The sequence below is a fragment of the Macaca fascicularis genome, chromosome 7, assembly GCF_037993035.2.
Source record: "Macaca fascicularis isolate 582-1 chromosome 7, T2T-MFA8v1.1".
NCBI lineage: Eukaryota > Metazoa > Chordata > Mammalia > Primates > Cercopithecidae > Macaca > Macaca fascicularis.
Window position 1 is genome coordinate 131,261,759 of NC_088381.1, and position 12,887 is coordinate 131,274,645.

Consider the following 12,887-nt stretch of genomic DNA (forward strand, 5'->3'; position numbering starts at 1 on the left):
TTAAATAATAAGACTTGAAAATCAGAATTACTCCTTGACCCATGAGCTGAAGATTGGATGGTGTGTCAGCAGGCATGAAAACATTTGGCCGGGTGCGGTGGCTCACGCCTGTAATCCCAGCACTTTGGGAAGCAGGCTGAGGTGGGTGGATCACGAGGTCAGGAAATCGAGACCATCCTGGCTAACATGGTGAAACCCTGTCTCTACTAAAAATACAAAAAATTAGCCGGGCGTGGTGGTAGGCGACTGCAGTCCCAGCTACTCGGGAGGCTGAGGCAGGAGAATGGTGTGAACCTGGGAGACGGAGCTTGCAGTGAGCCGAGATCGTGCCACTGCACTCCAGCCTGGGCAACAGAACGAGACTCCGTCTCGGAAAAAAAAAAGGGCAGGGCAGGGCAGGGCAGGGCAGGGCAGGAAAGGAAAGGAAACAACATTCATCTCCTTGTATATGTCCATTAGAGCTCTTGGGTAACCAGGTGGATAGTCAATGAGTAGTAATATTTTGGGGAAAAAGAAAAACAAAATGTTTTTGTGAGCAGTGGGCCTCAACAGTGAATACAAAATATTTGGTAGACCATGCATAAACAGAGGTGTTGCCATCTAGGCTTTGCTGTTCCATTTACAGAGCATAGGCAGGGTGGATTTACGTGACACCCTAAGATTTTCAGAATGGTAAATGAGCACTGGCTTCAACTTAAGTCACACCAGCAGCATAAGTTCCTAACAAGAGAGTCAGCCTGGCCCTAGCTTTGGCATTGATTTCTCCTCTGCAGCTGTAAAAGTCACAGATGGCAACATCTTCTAATAGAAGGTTGTTTCACCTACATTGAAACTCTTGTTTGTGTAGCCACCTTCATCAATGTCTCAGCTAAATCTTCTGGAAAACTTGCTGCAGCTTCAGCTTCTACAACAGCACTTGGTGCTTCACCTTGTACTTTTATGTTAGAGAGATGGCTATTTTCCTTCAACCTCATAAGCCAACCAAGCTCTGCTACTGTCCACCTTTTCTTCTGCAGCTTCCTCAACTCTCTCAGCCTTTATACAATTGAAGAGAGCCAAGGCCTTGCTCTGGGTTAGGCTTTGGCATAAGGAATGTTGTGGCTGGTTTGATATTCTATCCAGACCACTGAAACTTTCTCAATTATCAGCAACAAGGCTGTTTTACTGTCTTATCATTCATATGTTCATTGGAGTAGCAATTTTAATTTCCTTCAAGAACTTTACCTTTAAATTCACAACTTGTCTGTCTGATGCAAGAGGCCTAGCTTTTGGTCTGTTTCAGCTTTTGACATGCATTCCTCACTAAGCTAAACCGTCTCTAGCTTTTGATTTAAAATGAGAGACATGTGACTCTTCCTTTCACTGGAACACTCAAAGGCCATTATAGGGTTATTAATTGGCCTAATTTCAATACTGTTGTGTCTCGGGGAATAGGGAGGCCTGAGAAGAGGGACAGAGGCTGAGAAACAGCTGCTCGGCGGAGCAGTCAGAACACATACAACATTTATCGATTAAGTATGCTGTAGGGGCCCATTTCATGGTGTCCCAAAGCAATTAAAATAGCAACTTCAAAGATCTCTCATCACAGATCACTATAACAGATACAGCAACAATGCAAAAGTTTGCAATATTGCAAGAATTATCAATCTATGGCACAGAGATATGATAGGGGCATATGTTGTTGGAAAAAATGGCACCGACAGTTTTGTTCCACACAAGGTTGCCACAAACCTTCAATTTGTTTGAGTGCAGTGACTCACGCCTGTTATCCCTGCACTTTGGGAGGCCAAGGCAGGTGGATCACGAGGTCAGGAGTTCAAGACCAGCCTGACCAACAGAGTAAAACCCCATCTCTACTAAAAATACAAAAATAAGGCAGGTGTGGTGGCACCTGCCTATAATCCCAGCTACTCAGGAGGCTGAGGCAGAAGAATTGCTTAAACCCGAGAGGCGGAGGTTGCAGTGAGCTGAGATTGCATCACTGCACTCCAGCCTGGGCGACACAGCGAGACTTCCTCTCCAAAAAAAAAAAAAAAAAAAAGCAACCCCCCCCGCCCAATATCTGTGAAGGGCAATAAAACGAGGTGTGCATGTGATTTGTTTACACCCATAAGAGTGCTTTTCTGTCCCAATTCTAGTAGTCTATAGGTGGTATCCAGACTTCATTTAAATGTTAAAAATGGTTTCCACAACACATAGATTGTTTTTATCTGTTACTCTTTTCTTCCCCTAACAGGAACACCAGTTCTCAAAGTACAAGTCCCATCAAGTTGGATCAAAAGCTAATGCTGATACCGTAACATGCCATTATACGTCATTACTCATCCTGGTTTGCAAAACCCATCTACCGCTTCATTAATATTTCATAAAAAACACTACCATTTCCCTCACTAATTCTAGTGAAGTGATTTTGTTTTACAGTAACATGAAAGAGAAATCGGTGGGGACAGCGATTACCCAACAGGCAGGATCGTCTTGGAATTAGAGAACTTAAGAACCGCTGGGCAATGGAATAAAACACATCTCACTGACAGAGTATTTTAAGCACAAAGAGTTAACAGTGGGTTCCACCAACAATTGTAAAATCAAGTATCTAATAAAATCATTGAAATGTAAAAAAAAAAAAAATTTATTGAATACTTGCCACATGTTAGAGACTGTTCTAAAACTTTTACAAATATTGTAGCTAATCCTCACAAAATCCCCCAAAGGCAGGTATTACACAAATTAGGAAAGTGAGCAGTGCCAGGATGTATATATACAAGGGGCTTAGAGGTGGCAAAATAGAAGGGAATGAGAGCACCAAGTGGGACGTGGTTCCAGTTTTCCTTACAGAACAGTAAGCACACATTCTCTGGACTGTATATGTATATGAGGTGCTGAGTACCCTGATATGCAAACAAAAGCATAAGCATATTACGTAGGTGGAATATTTACAGAGGGGTTGGGAAAACTATGGCTACCCTCCCTCCACCCTATATACTTCTTAGCACCACACAAAAATGGGGGACCCCAAAGTTAAAGTAACTTGCTCACACTGATATAACAAGTATGGCCAGAGCTGGCATTTGAACCCAGGTCTGTAAGGTTCCAAAGCCTTGTCTTTTTCTTTCTTTCTTTCTTTCGAGATGGAGTCTTGCTCTGTTGCCCAGGCTGGAACACAGTGGCATAATCTCAGCTCACTGCAACCTCCACCACCCAGGTTCAAGTGATTCTCCTGCTTCAGCCTCCCACGTAGCTGGGATCATAGGCATGTGCCACCATGCCAGGCTAATTTTTGTATTTTTAGTACAGACAGGGTTTCACCATGTTGGACAGGCTGGTCTCAAACTCCTGGCCTCAAGTGATCCACGCATCTCAGCCTCCCAAAGTGCTAGGCTTACAGGCGTGAGCCACCACACCCAGCGCCTTGTCTCTTTCTACTCTATCATAATATCCCCTTTTCTGTAAATGCTCCAGAGTGTCTAAGTACCATAAATAATTAGTAGCTAACAATTTCAGAAATCATCAAATATGAAAAATAAGTTATACTTCTAAGAAGGCTAAACTACCATGTAGAATTTTCTAATGCCCTAGAACAGCATTTACACCAACAGATTCAATGCCTCCTAAGGTAAAGCTCTAGTGTATTTTAAAACACATACAAATGGGAGTCTCTTTTTTTGCCTGGAGAACACGGAGGAAAAGAGGGAAAAGAGGGGAGGTCTCCCTTAGGAGACCAAAGCTGGTTTAAGACCAAGCTGGTCCATATGAATCACAGAATTTTTGGATTATGCTAAACACTCAGTTTAAAATCTGGGTATAATCTAATGACGTCCAACATCTTAATCATAATTTGAGAGACTGAAATGCCTACATTTTAAGGAGGAATTCATTCATTTAATAAATTTCAAGAAGACCTGGACTAGGTAGGAGGTATTATGGATGCCACAGAGATGTGCAGGACACAGTTCCTTCTTGGGAGTGCTTACATCTAATTAGAAAAATCAGATAAATATGTGAAAAGACAAAAAAAAGTAGCAAATGAACAAATTCCCAAAATGGTGAGTTGCCAAGAAGCAGACAAACTGAAGGAAGGAAAAAGCACTGTGTTTTTTCAGGAAACAAAAGTAGCACTTTAAGTCAGCCCTCGAAGGGAAAATGAGAATTAGAACTAGAGGTGAGGGAGTGGGGAATACGTAAAAGTCCAGAAACAGGGAAATAAAGAAAGGCTATTTAAATCAAATCAATACCAAATGTTGGTGAGGATGTGGAGCAGCAGAAATTCTCATTCACTGCTGGTAGGAATGCAAAATAGTACCACTACCCTGGAAGACAGTTTGGCAGTTTCTTATAAAACTAAACATGCTCATTATCTATAACAAGTAATAAAAGTAAATGCAAATTAAAAAAAACTAAACATACTCTTACCATACAATACATAGAGCAATCACACTCCTTGGTATTTACCTGAAGGAGCTGAAATCTTATGTGCATAAAAAAACTTGTACACAGATATTTATATTAGCTTTATTCATAATTGCCAAAACTGGGAAGCAACTAAAATGTCCTTCAGTAGGTGAATGGATAAACTATGGTACATTCAACCAATAAAATGTTATTCAACACTAAACTAAATGAGCTATCAAGTCTTGAAAAGACATGAAGGAACCTTAAGTGCATATCACTAAGTAAAAGAAGCCCATCTGAAAAGAGTACATGCTGTGTGATTCCAACTATATGACAGTCTGGAAAAAGCAAAATCATGGAGACAGTAAAAGGATCAGTGGTTGCTAGGGAGTTGAAGGTGGTGGGTGATGAAGAAGTGGAGCACAGAGGATTTTCAGGGCAGTGATGTATGGTATGTAGGGTACTATAATGGTGGATACACATCATTACACATTTGTCTAAACTCATAGAATGTCCAACACCAAGAATGAGCCCTAACGTGAACTACGAACTCTCGGTGATAATGATGTGTCAATGTAGGATCATCAATTGTAACAAATGTACCACTCTGGTGGGAGTTGGGGGGAGGTGTTGATAATGGGGGAGGCTGTGCTTGTGTATGGACAGGGGCATATGAGAAATCTCTGTACTTTCCTCTCAATTGTGCTGTGAACCTAAAACTGCTCTTAAAAAATTAAATTTTCAAAAATAAATATACAGATGTCCTCATAGAAAGGCAAACTGATGTGTGTATAAGAATATTCATAGAGTACTGCTTAAATATGGTACATTCACATAATAAATATTATGCAGCTATAAAAAGAATATGGGAACTTTATATGTACTGAAATATATATTGCTAAGTGAAAAAAGCAAGGTACAGAAAATGTGTAGTGTGCCACCATTTGTGTGCTTACAAAAAATATTTATACATATGTTTGCATATACTTATATATTCATGAACTATCCATAGAAAGATACAGAAGAAAGTCATAACCGATACCTCTGTTGGCTGATGATACAGGTAGGCTAAAACCAGGGACTGTGCTCTGCAGAAGGCAGGTAGACTAGAGAAGATCCTCTGCATCAAATTAAGAGATTTAGATAGCATGCAAACTCAAGAGCAAGGTTTCTCAACAGTGGCACTTGTGACATTTGGGGCCAGGTAATTCTTTATTGTGGGAGCCACTCTGTACGTTGTAAAATGTTTAGCAGTATCTCTGGCCTCTCCCACTAGATGCTGGTAGTACTCTCCTCCCACATCTAGTTGTGACTACCAAAAATGTCTCTAGACATTGACAAATGTCCCCTGTAAGGCAAACATCACACCTGGTTGAGAAGCACTGCTCAAGAGCCACACGGTCATCTTTAACCTACAAAACATTCTAGTGCTACATTCCTGTAAATTAACAACAAATCCAATACACATTCAGATATAGATCTGAGGAATATATTAGGCATCGTTTTCAGATGACCTTCACATTATCAGTCACAGTTTCTCACGCTGAGATCATTCAAGTCCCTTTGCAAATCTGAACTATAATTTTTAAGCATATCTACTCCATCACAAAAGTCTCTTTTCTGCATTGGTTGAATACAAATGATAAGGAACTAAATACAAAAGCCAGGCAGATGTTCAGCAGTACACAGAGAGTGTGCCAGACCCTGCAATGGGCTCCTGAATGATGCACCGACCTTAAGGGATCTCTGTGGCTATTTCACCAGTCAGTATACCAGCCTCCCCACCCTGCAAAGCCCATCCCCAAATAGCATGCACTCTCCAGCTCCAAGATCCTCTGGGATGCCAAGGAAGGCAACTCTCCCACAGAAATCTATCAGAAAAATCACATTTTGGCTCAGCTTTTGAAAAACTAAAATAATTGTTCACACAATAAGAACGTAATTACTCACATTATGTTAATAATGTTTTTTCTTGTAACTCCTAATGACCACACAAAATCTATGACACTATTCAAAAGTCATGAAAGGTATCAACCTTGACTTCAAGGAGATTATAAAGAGAAGGGTTAGTCAAGAGAGGCTTAATTTTATTAAGCATAAAGCCATTTCTAATATACCACAATGAATAAGATTTAAAAAAAAAAAAAAAAAGATATCCAACAGGCTTGAATATTTTTCAAACATGGATCTAAGACTTTTGTTATTTTCCTGTGTCTTTTCTTTTGCCAAAGCCAGAAATCCAATAATACCCTGGCAATCTTGGCTTCATATGTTGAAGTAATTCATTGCTTCAGCACTCTCGTAGTTGAAAGTTCTGGATTTCGTTCTCATGAAATCATGCTCTTCAAATTCTAGCACTGTGCCGACTACTTTTGCTTAGCTCTCCAAAGGTTGGCTCTCATTTGTGGAGTTGACCTCCAATGACCTCACTCTTGCAATATATACACCTGTGAGTCACTATGGAAGATGCTTAAAAGTGTCCGCGGAGAAAAAAAGAAACTCACCATTCTAACTACTTCAGGGTAAGTCTGCTCTGTCAAACAGCCTCTGCTTATTGTAATGTAGTCCACCAGTTCATTAAGAGTGGAGCGCTTGTATTCTTTCATTTTAAGATCAGATAGCGTGTCCATGAAGTCAAAAATGACACAGCACTGCTGAAGTTTCTTTAGGAACAGTTCAGGCTGCTCTGAGGATGGAACGTCTAAGAAAAAAAAAGGAAATGGTGTAAGTCTGTCATCAATTTCCAGGTAACAGGAATTCTCTGTGAAAGTTACTTCAAAGGCAAGCTCAAAAAAAATAAGAATTCACATGACAACAGTGTTCTTTTTCACAGTTACACATGATTGGGAGGGGATACCGTATCTACTACTTCAGCGACCTTGTCTTTGAAAACTACATTGTACCAACAAAATTGACTGTATTTGCTATTCCACAACCAAGGATTGACCAAAATCCCAAAAGACTTTACAAGGTTGAAGCAAATTTTAACCAAAAACACCCCAATGTCAATACCTTTAAATCTAAAAACACTGAAAAAGGTCAAACCTTCCCTTACAAGAAAGCTTTCGCTGTTGGTTTAAATTAGTTTTACTAAAAAATTTCAAAGCAGAAGTGTCAGTTGATTCATTTTAATTTCATGCTGACATCCTTGGTATTTAAAGCTATTGTTGTGTGTTTATATGTTTTTGTTTTGTTTTGGCTTGATCTGTATGAAGTTTCTTTGTGAAAGAAATCTGAAAAATCTACAAAATGAAACAATACCAACTCTCAAAAAGAGCACACCAGTAACAGGAAAATAAGAGTAAATGCCACATAAATCTACATTCTCTTTTTACCCATCTTCTTGTACTGTGAGAGAAAACCACTAACATCTTATATTAATATGTTCCCAGAATGGACATCTGCTCTTTTCCCACAAACAGCAGGTCAGACATTTGGCTTGGTGTTGTTTCTAAAAAATATGTAGAAATTTTAGGTTAGTTGAAATTCCCCAGCCAGAAAGGAGCCTGATCTACAGTTGGACTTCAAATATACCAACTAAGCTGTAGACAGCCTATTCCCTCCTATCTTCTTTCCAATATTTTATTCCCCCAAACCAGAGCTTCCCTGGAAAAGCAATGAAAACTATAACCAGGGTAGGCTCTGCTGCCTTCATCCAAGGTGATTAGCTCATTAATCCTCAGAACATCCTTAGAAAGAAGCAGGTGGCATTATTCTCCATTTTTCATACACACACACACACACAAAATAGAGACAATCACTGAGGTCCCACTATGAATGGGTTACAGAGCTGGGCAAAGTGCCCAGGTCTCTAACCACACTCCCATGTTCCTTTTGTACTAATCAAGAAGGACCTTAACAGTGTGTAGTCACTTGCAATCATCCTCAGTGGCCAGTCTTCTGGTAAATGCTTTACAATGGACTCCTGGCTTGGGCTGCCTGCTCCCTGAGGAGGAGGGGAACAGCATACAGCACCCCGCTTAAAGCCACCAGCAGCAGAAAGTGAGGGCCAGCCTCATTTTCCCGGGATCCACCAGGCTCCTCTCTACAACCTTCTACCCTGCCTTACACCCCACAACTCAAATGCCAGCATGGCTACCCGGGACCTCACAGGCAATTCCCGCAAAACACTGCCAGTTAAGTAAACCTAGATGAGAGTAGATAGGACACCTAAATACATAGGCTTTCTCTACCAGACATTACAGAACAAGAAGCAGTCCATATTTTTGAAGGTATAGCATCACTGCTACTCTCAGAAAAAACCAGTAGTGAATTTAGAAATTATTAACCTGTGAGTTCCCTTCCCCCATCACTCCTAGGTCCCCAAAAGCACAATGTATCTTGCAGTCATGATATAGGTCTTATCCTATGCCCCCCAACATTTAATCGGTTTTAAAATATTTAGCCTTAGACTATAAGAACTAAATTCAGTCAGACCAAACTCTCTAAGTGCTACCTGCTTTAGGCGTTTAAAATAAATACATAAAAACGAAATAAGGCTGCTTATGAGCATGATTATATCCTTAACCAATGACTAATTCATGCACAGGACCATCACGGTTAATTACTAAAATTTTTTGAGATCGAAATCAGACCCCAGACCTGGCAACCAAATGGGAATACTGACGCTGCAAATGGGGCAAGAAAAACCTTTTGGTTTTTTTTTTGTTTTTTTGAGATGAAGTCTCGTTCTGTCACCCAGGCTGCAGTGCAGTGGTTGCTCACTGCAACCTCCGCCTCAAGGGTTCAAGCAATTCTCCTGTCTCAGCCTCCTGAGTAGCTGGGCTTACAGGCGCCCACCACCACACCCAGCTAATTTTTGTATTTTTAGTAGAGACAGGGTTTTGCCATGTTGGCCAGGCTGGTCTCGAACTCCTGACCTCAGGTGATCTGCCCACCTCGGCCTCCCAAAGTGTTAGGATTACAGGTGTGAGCTACCGCCCTGGCCAAGAAAAAGCTTATTAATGTAGCATTCATTACAGTTCAAAATCTTCAGGGAAATTTTAATTAATTCAATTTTTGATACAGTGACTTTAATAAAGTCTAAAAATCAGACTATTTACATGGAGAAATCCTTAACACTGCACATATAAATCATAAAAGCATCTATGAATTGTAGCCTTTCCTCCAAAAGTACATCATCATTTAAGCAATGACAATAACAATTAATATTTGTGGTCACTGCAATAGTACTCAAGAGATTCACATACTTAGCAGTTCAAAAAATTCAGGCAGTTAACACTTAGTCCTGCTTTTTAATGTTAGGCAGTTGAAATTTATCCTTTATTTGTGCAAATTGATATAATGTCATAGACAAATGTGAAGCAGGCTATCCACCTGTCCAGTGGAATAAGGATAATAACTCACATTTATTGAATATACTGGGTACATGTATTGGGCACTTTGTCTAAGCACTTATACATATTATATCTCCTTTAATCCCTTCAATGGCCTTCTGCAGTAGGTACTATTTCTAATTTAACAAATGAGTAGGCCGGGCGCGGTGGCTCACGCCTGTAATCCCAGCACTTTGGGAGGCCGAGGCAGGCGGATCACAAGGTCAGGAGATTGAGACCACGGTGAAACCCCGTCTCTACTAAAAATACAAAAAATTAGCCGGGCGCGGTTGTGGGCGCCTGTAGTCCCAGCTACTCGGGAGGCTGAGGCAGGACAATGGCGTGAACCCGGGAGGCAGAGCTTGCAGTGAGCCGAGATCGCGCCACTGCACTCCAGCCTGGGCGACAGAGCGAGACTCCGTCTCAAAAAAAAAAAAAAAACATGAGTAAACCAAAACACAGATTCAGTGATTTGCCCATAGTTACACATTAATAAGCAGTGGAGACAGGATTCAAACCCAAGTGGACTGGCTCCAGAGCCTGGACCCTTCACCACTGTGCAATGCAACACTGAAACACAGTGAAAGACCAGAGTAACACCCTATTCCAGAACACAGCGTGTGTGCAAAGACAGAAGAGGAGGAAGAAAGCAGACAAAATTAACAAATGACTCCCCATTCATAAAGTATCATGCTAAACCCCTTCCCTATCTCCCCTCTAGCCCATGCCCCAAGGATTCACACATAGAGCAAAAGCTGTGATTTGTCCTTTATCATAGACTAAATTCTTTCTAAAATGACCTACCTTCATTAAATTAAAAAACTTACACAGTCAAGATGAACCAAAAGGGGGTTCTTAAAGAGGAATTCCCTTATGGTAACAATTTAGGAAAGTTTTGTACATGTTGAAGGATGACCAGTCCAAACAAGAGGTTCTTCCTGTAACGTCTGGGCCTCAGACTGTCCCACATAGCTAAGACTGCTCCCAACCTCCTCCCTCATCTACCTAGTCGCAGGGGAGTGTGAAAAGGTAGAATGTGAGAAGGCAGGACAGGCCAGAGATCAGAGAAGGAACAATCTCTGAGTAGTGTAGAACGTTTCCACTATATAAGAAAAGTTTAGTGTCTATGTAAGCAGTCCCCGAAGTAGATCCAAATATTCTTTTTAAAGAAACAGTTATTAAAAGGATTGCTTAAGAAGCCATAAACAGAATCTCATAAAAAACAAAAAGATATCATAAAGGCAAGAATTCTGACCACAATACAGTAACACTAGATTTTAACAAGTCAAAGCCACCCACCTCCAAAATCCAAGTCACCTGGAAATCTAAAAACTTCAGAAGTCAAGATTGAAGAAAAAAACAAATTATAGTCATTAAGAAATAAATGTGAATTAGGAAAATTAAAGGTCATCTTAGAATCCCAAAGCAGACCAGGCAGTGGATGCTTCTGTCATCTATCTTCCAGTGAAAACCTCTGGCCAGCAGAGGCCATCCCTGCTCCCAGGAAAGGGATCCCACAGAAGCACAGCCATAAATAATGAGCAATCAATAAGCGATTATATAATACCGTGAAGGTCACTGGCACAATGACTCCTCCATCCAAGGTTAGTATGTGTTCAAAAGAGAGAATAATTGATCCCATTATCACAGCTTGATAAGATCCCATAAGGTCAGATTCCACTGCTCTGGAAGAATTCTTAAAATTAAGTTGGTTTCCAGAATATGTTTCTCCACCAAGAAAAGAATGCAATGACCAGCTAAACTGTATTTCTCACTGTACTGTACTTCTCTTTACTTTTTAGCAGTAGCCATTCTCCCCGTATGTCTTTATATCACCGTCTCCCAGTACTCTCCTATCAATTTTCATCAATAAGCAGGAGAAAATGACTACTCCTACCTCCAAGGTGTTCATTACCTCTGAATAATTTTTAAATTTATGAGTGTTACATGTAATGGGAAAATGGACATAAAATTCAACATAAAGTGAGGATGCAATCTCAGATTAAGACAAAGATTCTCTTTGTATCTAAAGAAGTCAACAGGATCTACATACAGTTTAGCTCTTGCTGAGGGGCACTCCCCTCACCCTAATCATGATTTAAAGGGAGGGTTGTTTACAATTTGCAGAAGCAGCTCATTCTTCCCCACTAGTCCGCTTCCATCATTCCACCCTATCTAATGTTTGGGGCACAGAATCATGGATCCAATATCACCCCACATTTTCTTCAGGCCTAGCTCATTCAGCACTTTGCAAAGCAAAAAGTAACAAAGGTAGAAGAAATAAAATATGTGCCCAATCTCCTGGGTTTGATACTCTGGGACTCCAATCAACAAAAGTTGTTAAAAATCAGAACGTTAAATTCACATTTGCAAATATGCCAGCCAAGTAAATAAAAGAGGCCCACATCATTATATCTATTACCCATGATATCATAAAAATAAGGTAAATTGTTTTAAAAAAATAAGTTAATAAAGAAAATGTGGACTGGTAAATTATTTACACATAAACTACTGAAATGCATGTGGAAATGTGAGTGAACAAATATTTCTATAAAACGTTCATATGTTTGCATTGGAAGCTAAACTATAACATTACTTGAGCTAATGAACAATATTTATAATATTCAATGAATATCTATAAATTATATTTATATTTCCATTCAAAAGATCTAAAATAAAATTTGTCTAAATTAACAATACTTCTTACCTGAAAATGTCCTAAGGTATTAATCACTTGGCCCTTTTACTTCTATTTCTCCAACTTTCACAAAAAATAACAGGACCAGCACACAACAAGAGTAGTAAGTATGGCCTCTAATCCCACAGAACTTTCTCTTAAGGTGTACAAATCCTTATCCGTGTATTCTCTGTCCTTCAGGTGCAACTCTCCATAAACTTCAACAAAATCACTGAGAATTTTACTTGCATAAGACATATGAGTCTATATTTACAGAAAACTAACAGTGTCTCATAGTTCTAAGGAGATGCTTAATACTGAAACACTATCATAAATAAAACATTACGAAGTAGATTGAGCCATGATAGACTGAAGCTAGGTATACTAAGAAATGTGGTAAAATGCCTAATTGCCTGCCCATGTAGTCTGTCCAAATCATTGCCATCAATTTTACCTCTACCTTTTTGGAGCACGTATTTCAAGAA

General features: G+C 39.9%; 1 protein-coding gene across 6 annotated transcripts in view; it reads right to left on the reverse strand.

The window, feature by feature from the left end:
- Window positions 1-12,887, reverse strand: part of PPP2R5E (protein phosphatase 2 regulatory subunit B'epsilon) — a 172,973-nt gene that overhangs the window by 76,872 nt on the left and 83,214 nt on the right. For all 6 annotated transcript variants that reach the window (XM_005561447.4, XM_005561448.4, XM_005561446.4 and 3 more), the window contains exon 3: window positions 6,894-7,090. In XM_005561447.4, the coding sequence (XP_005561504.1) occupies window positions 6,894-7,090 (197 nt within the window). The remainder of the gene's footprint in view (window positions 1-6,893; window positions 7,091-12,887) is intronic.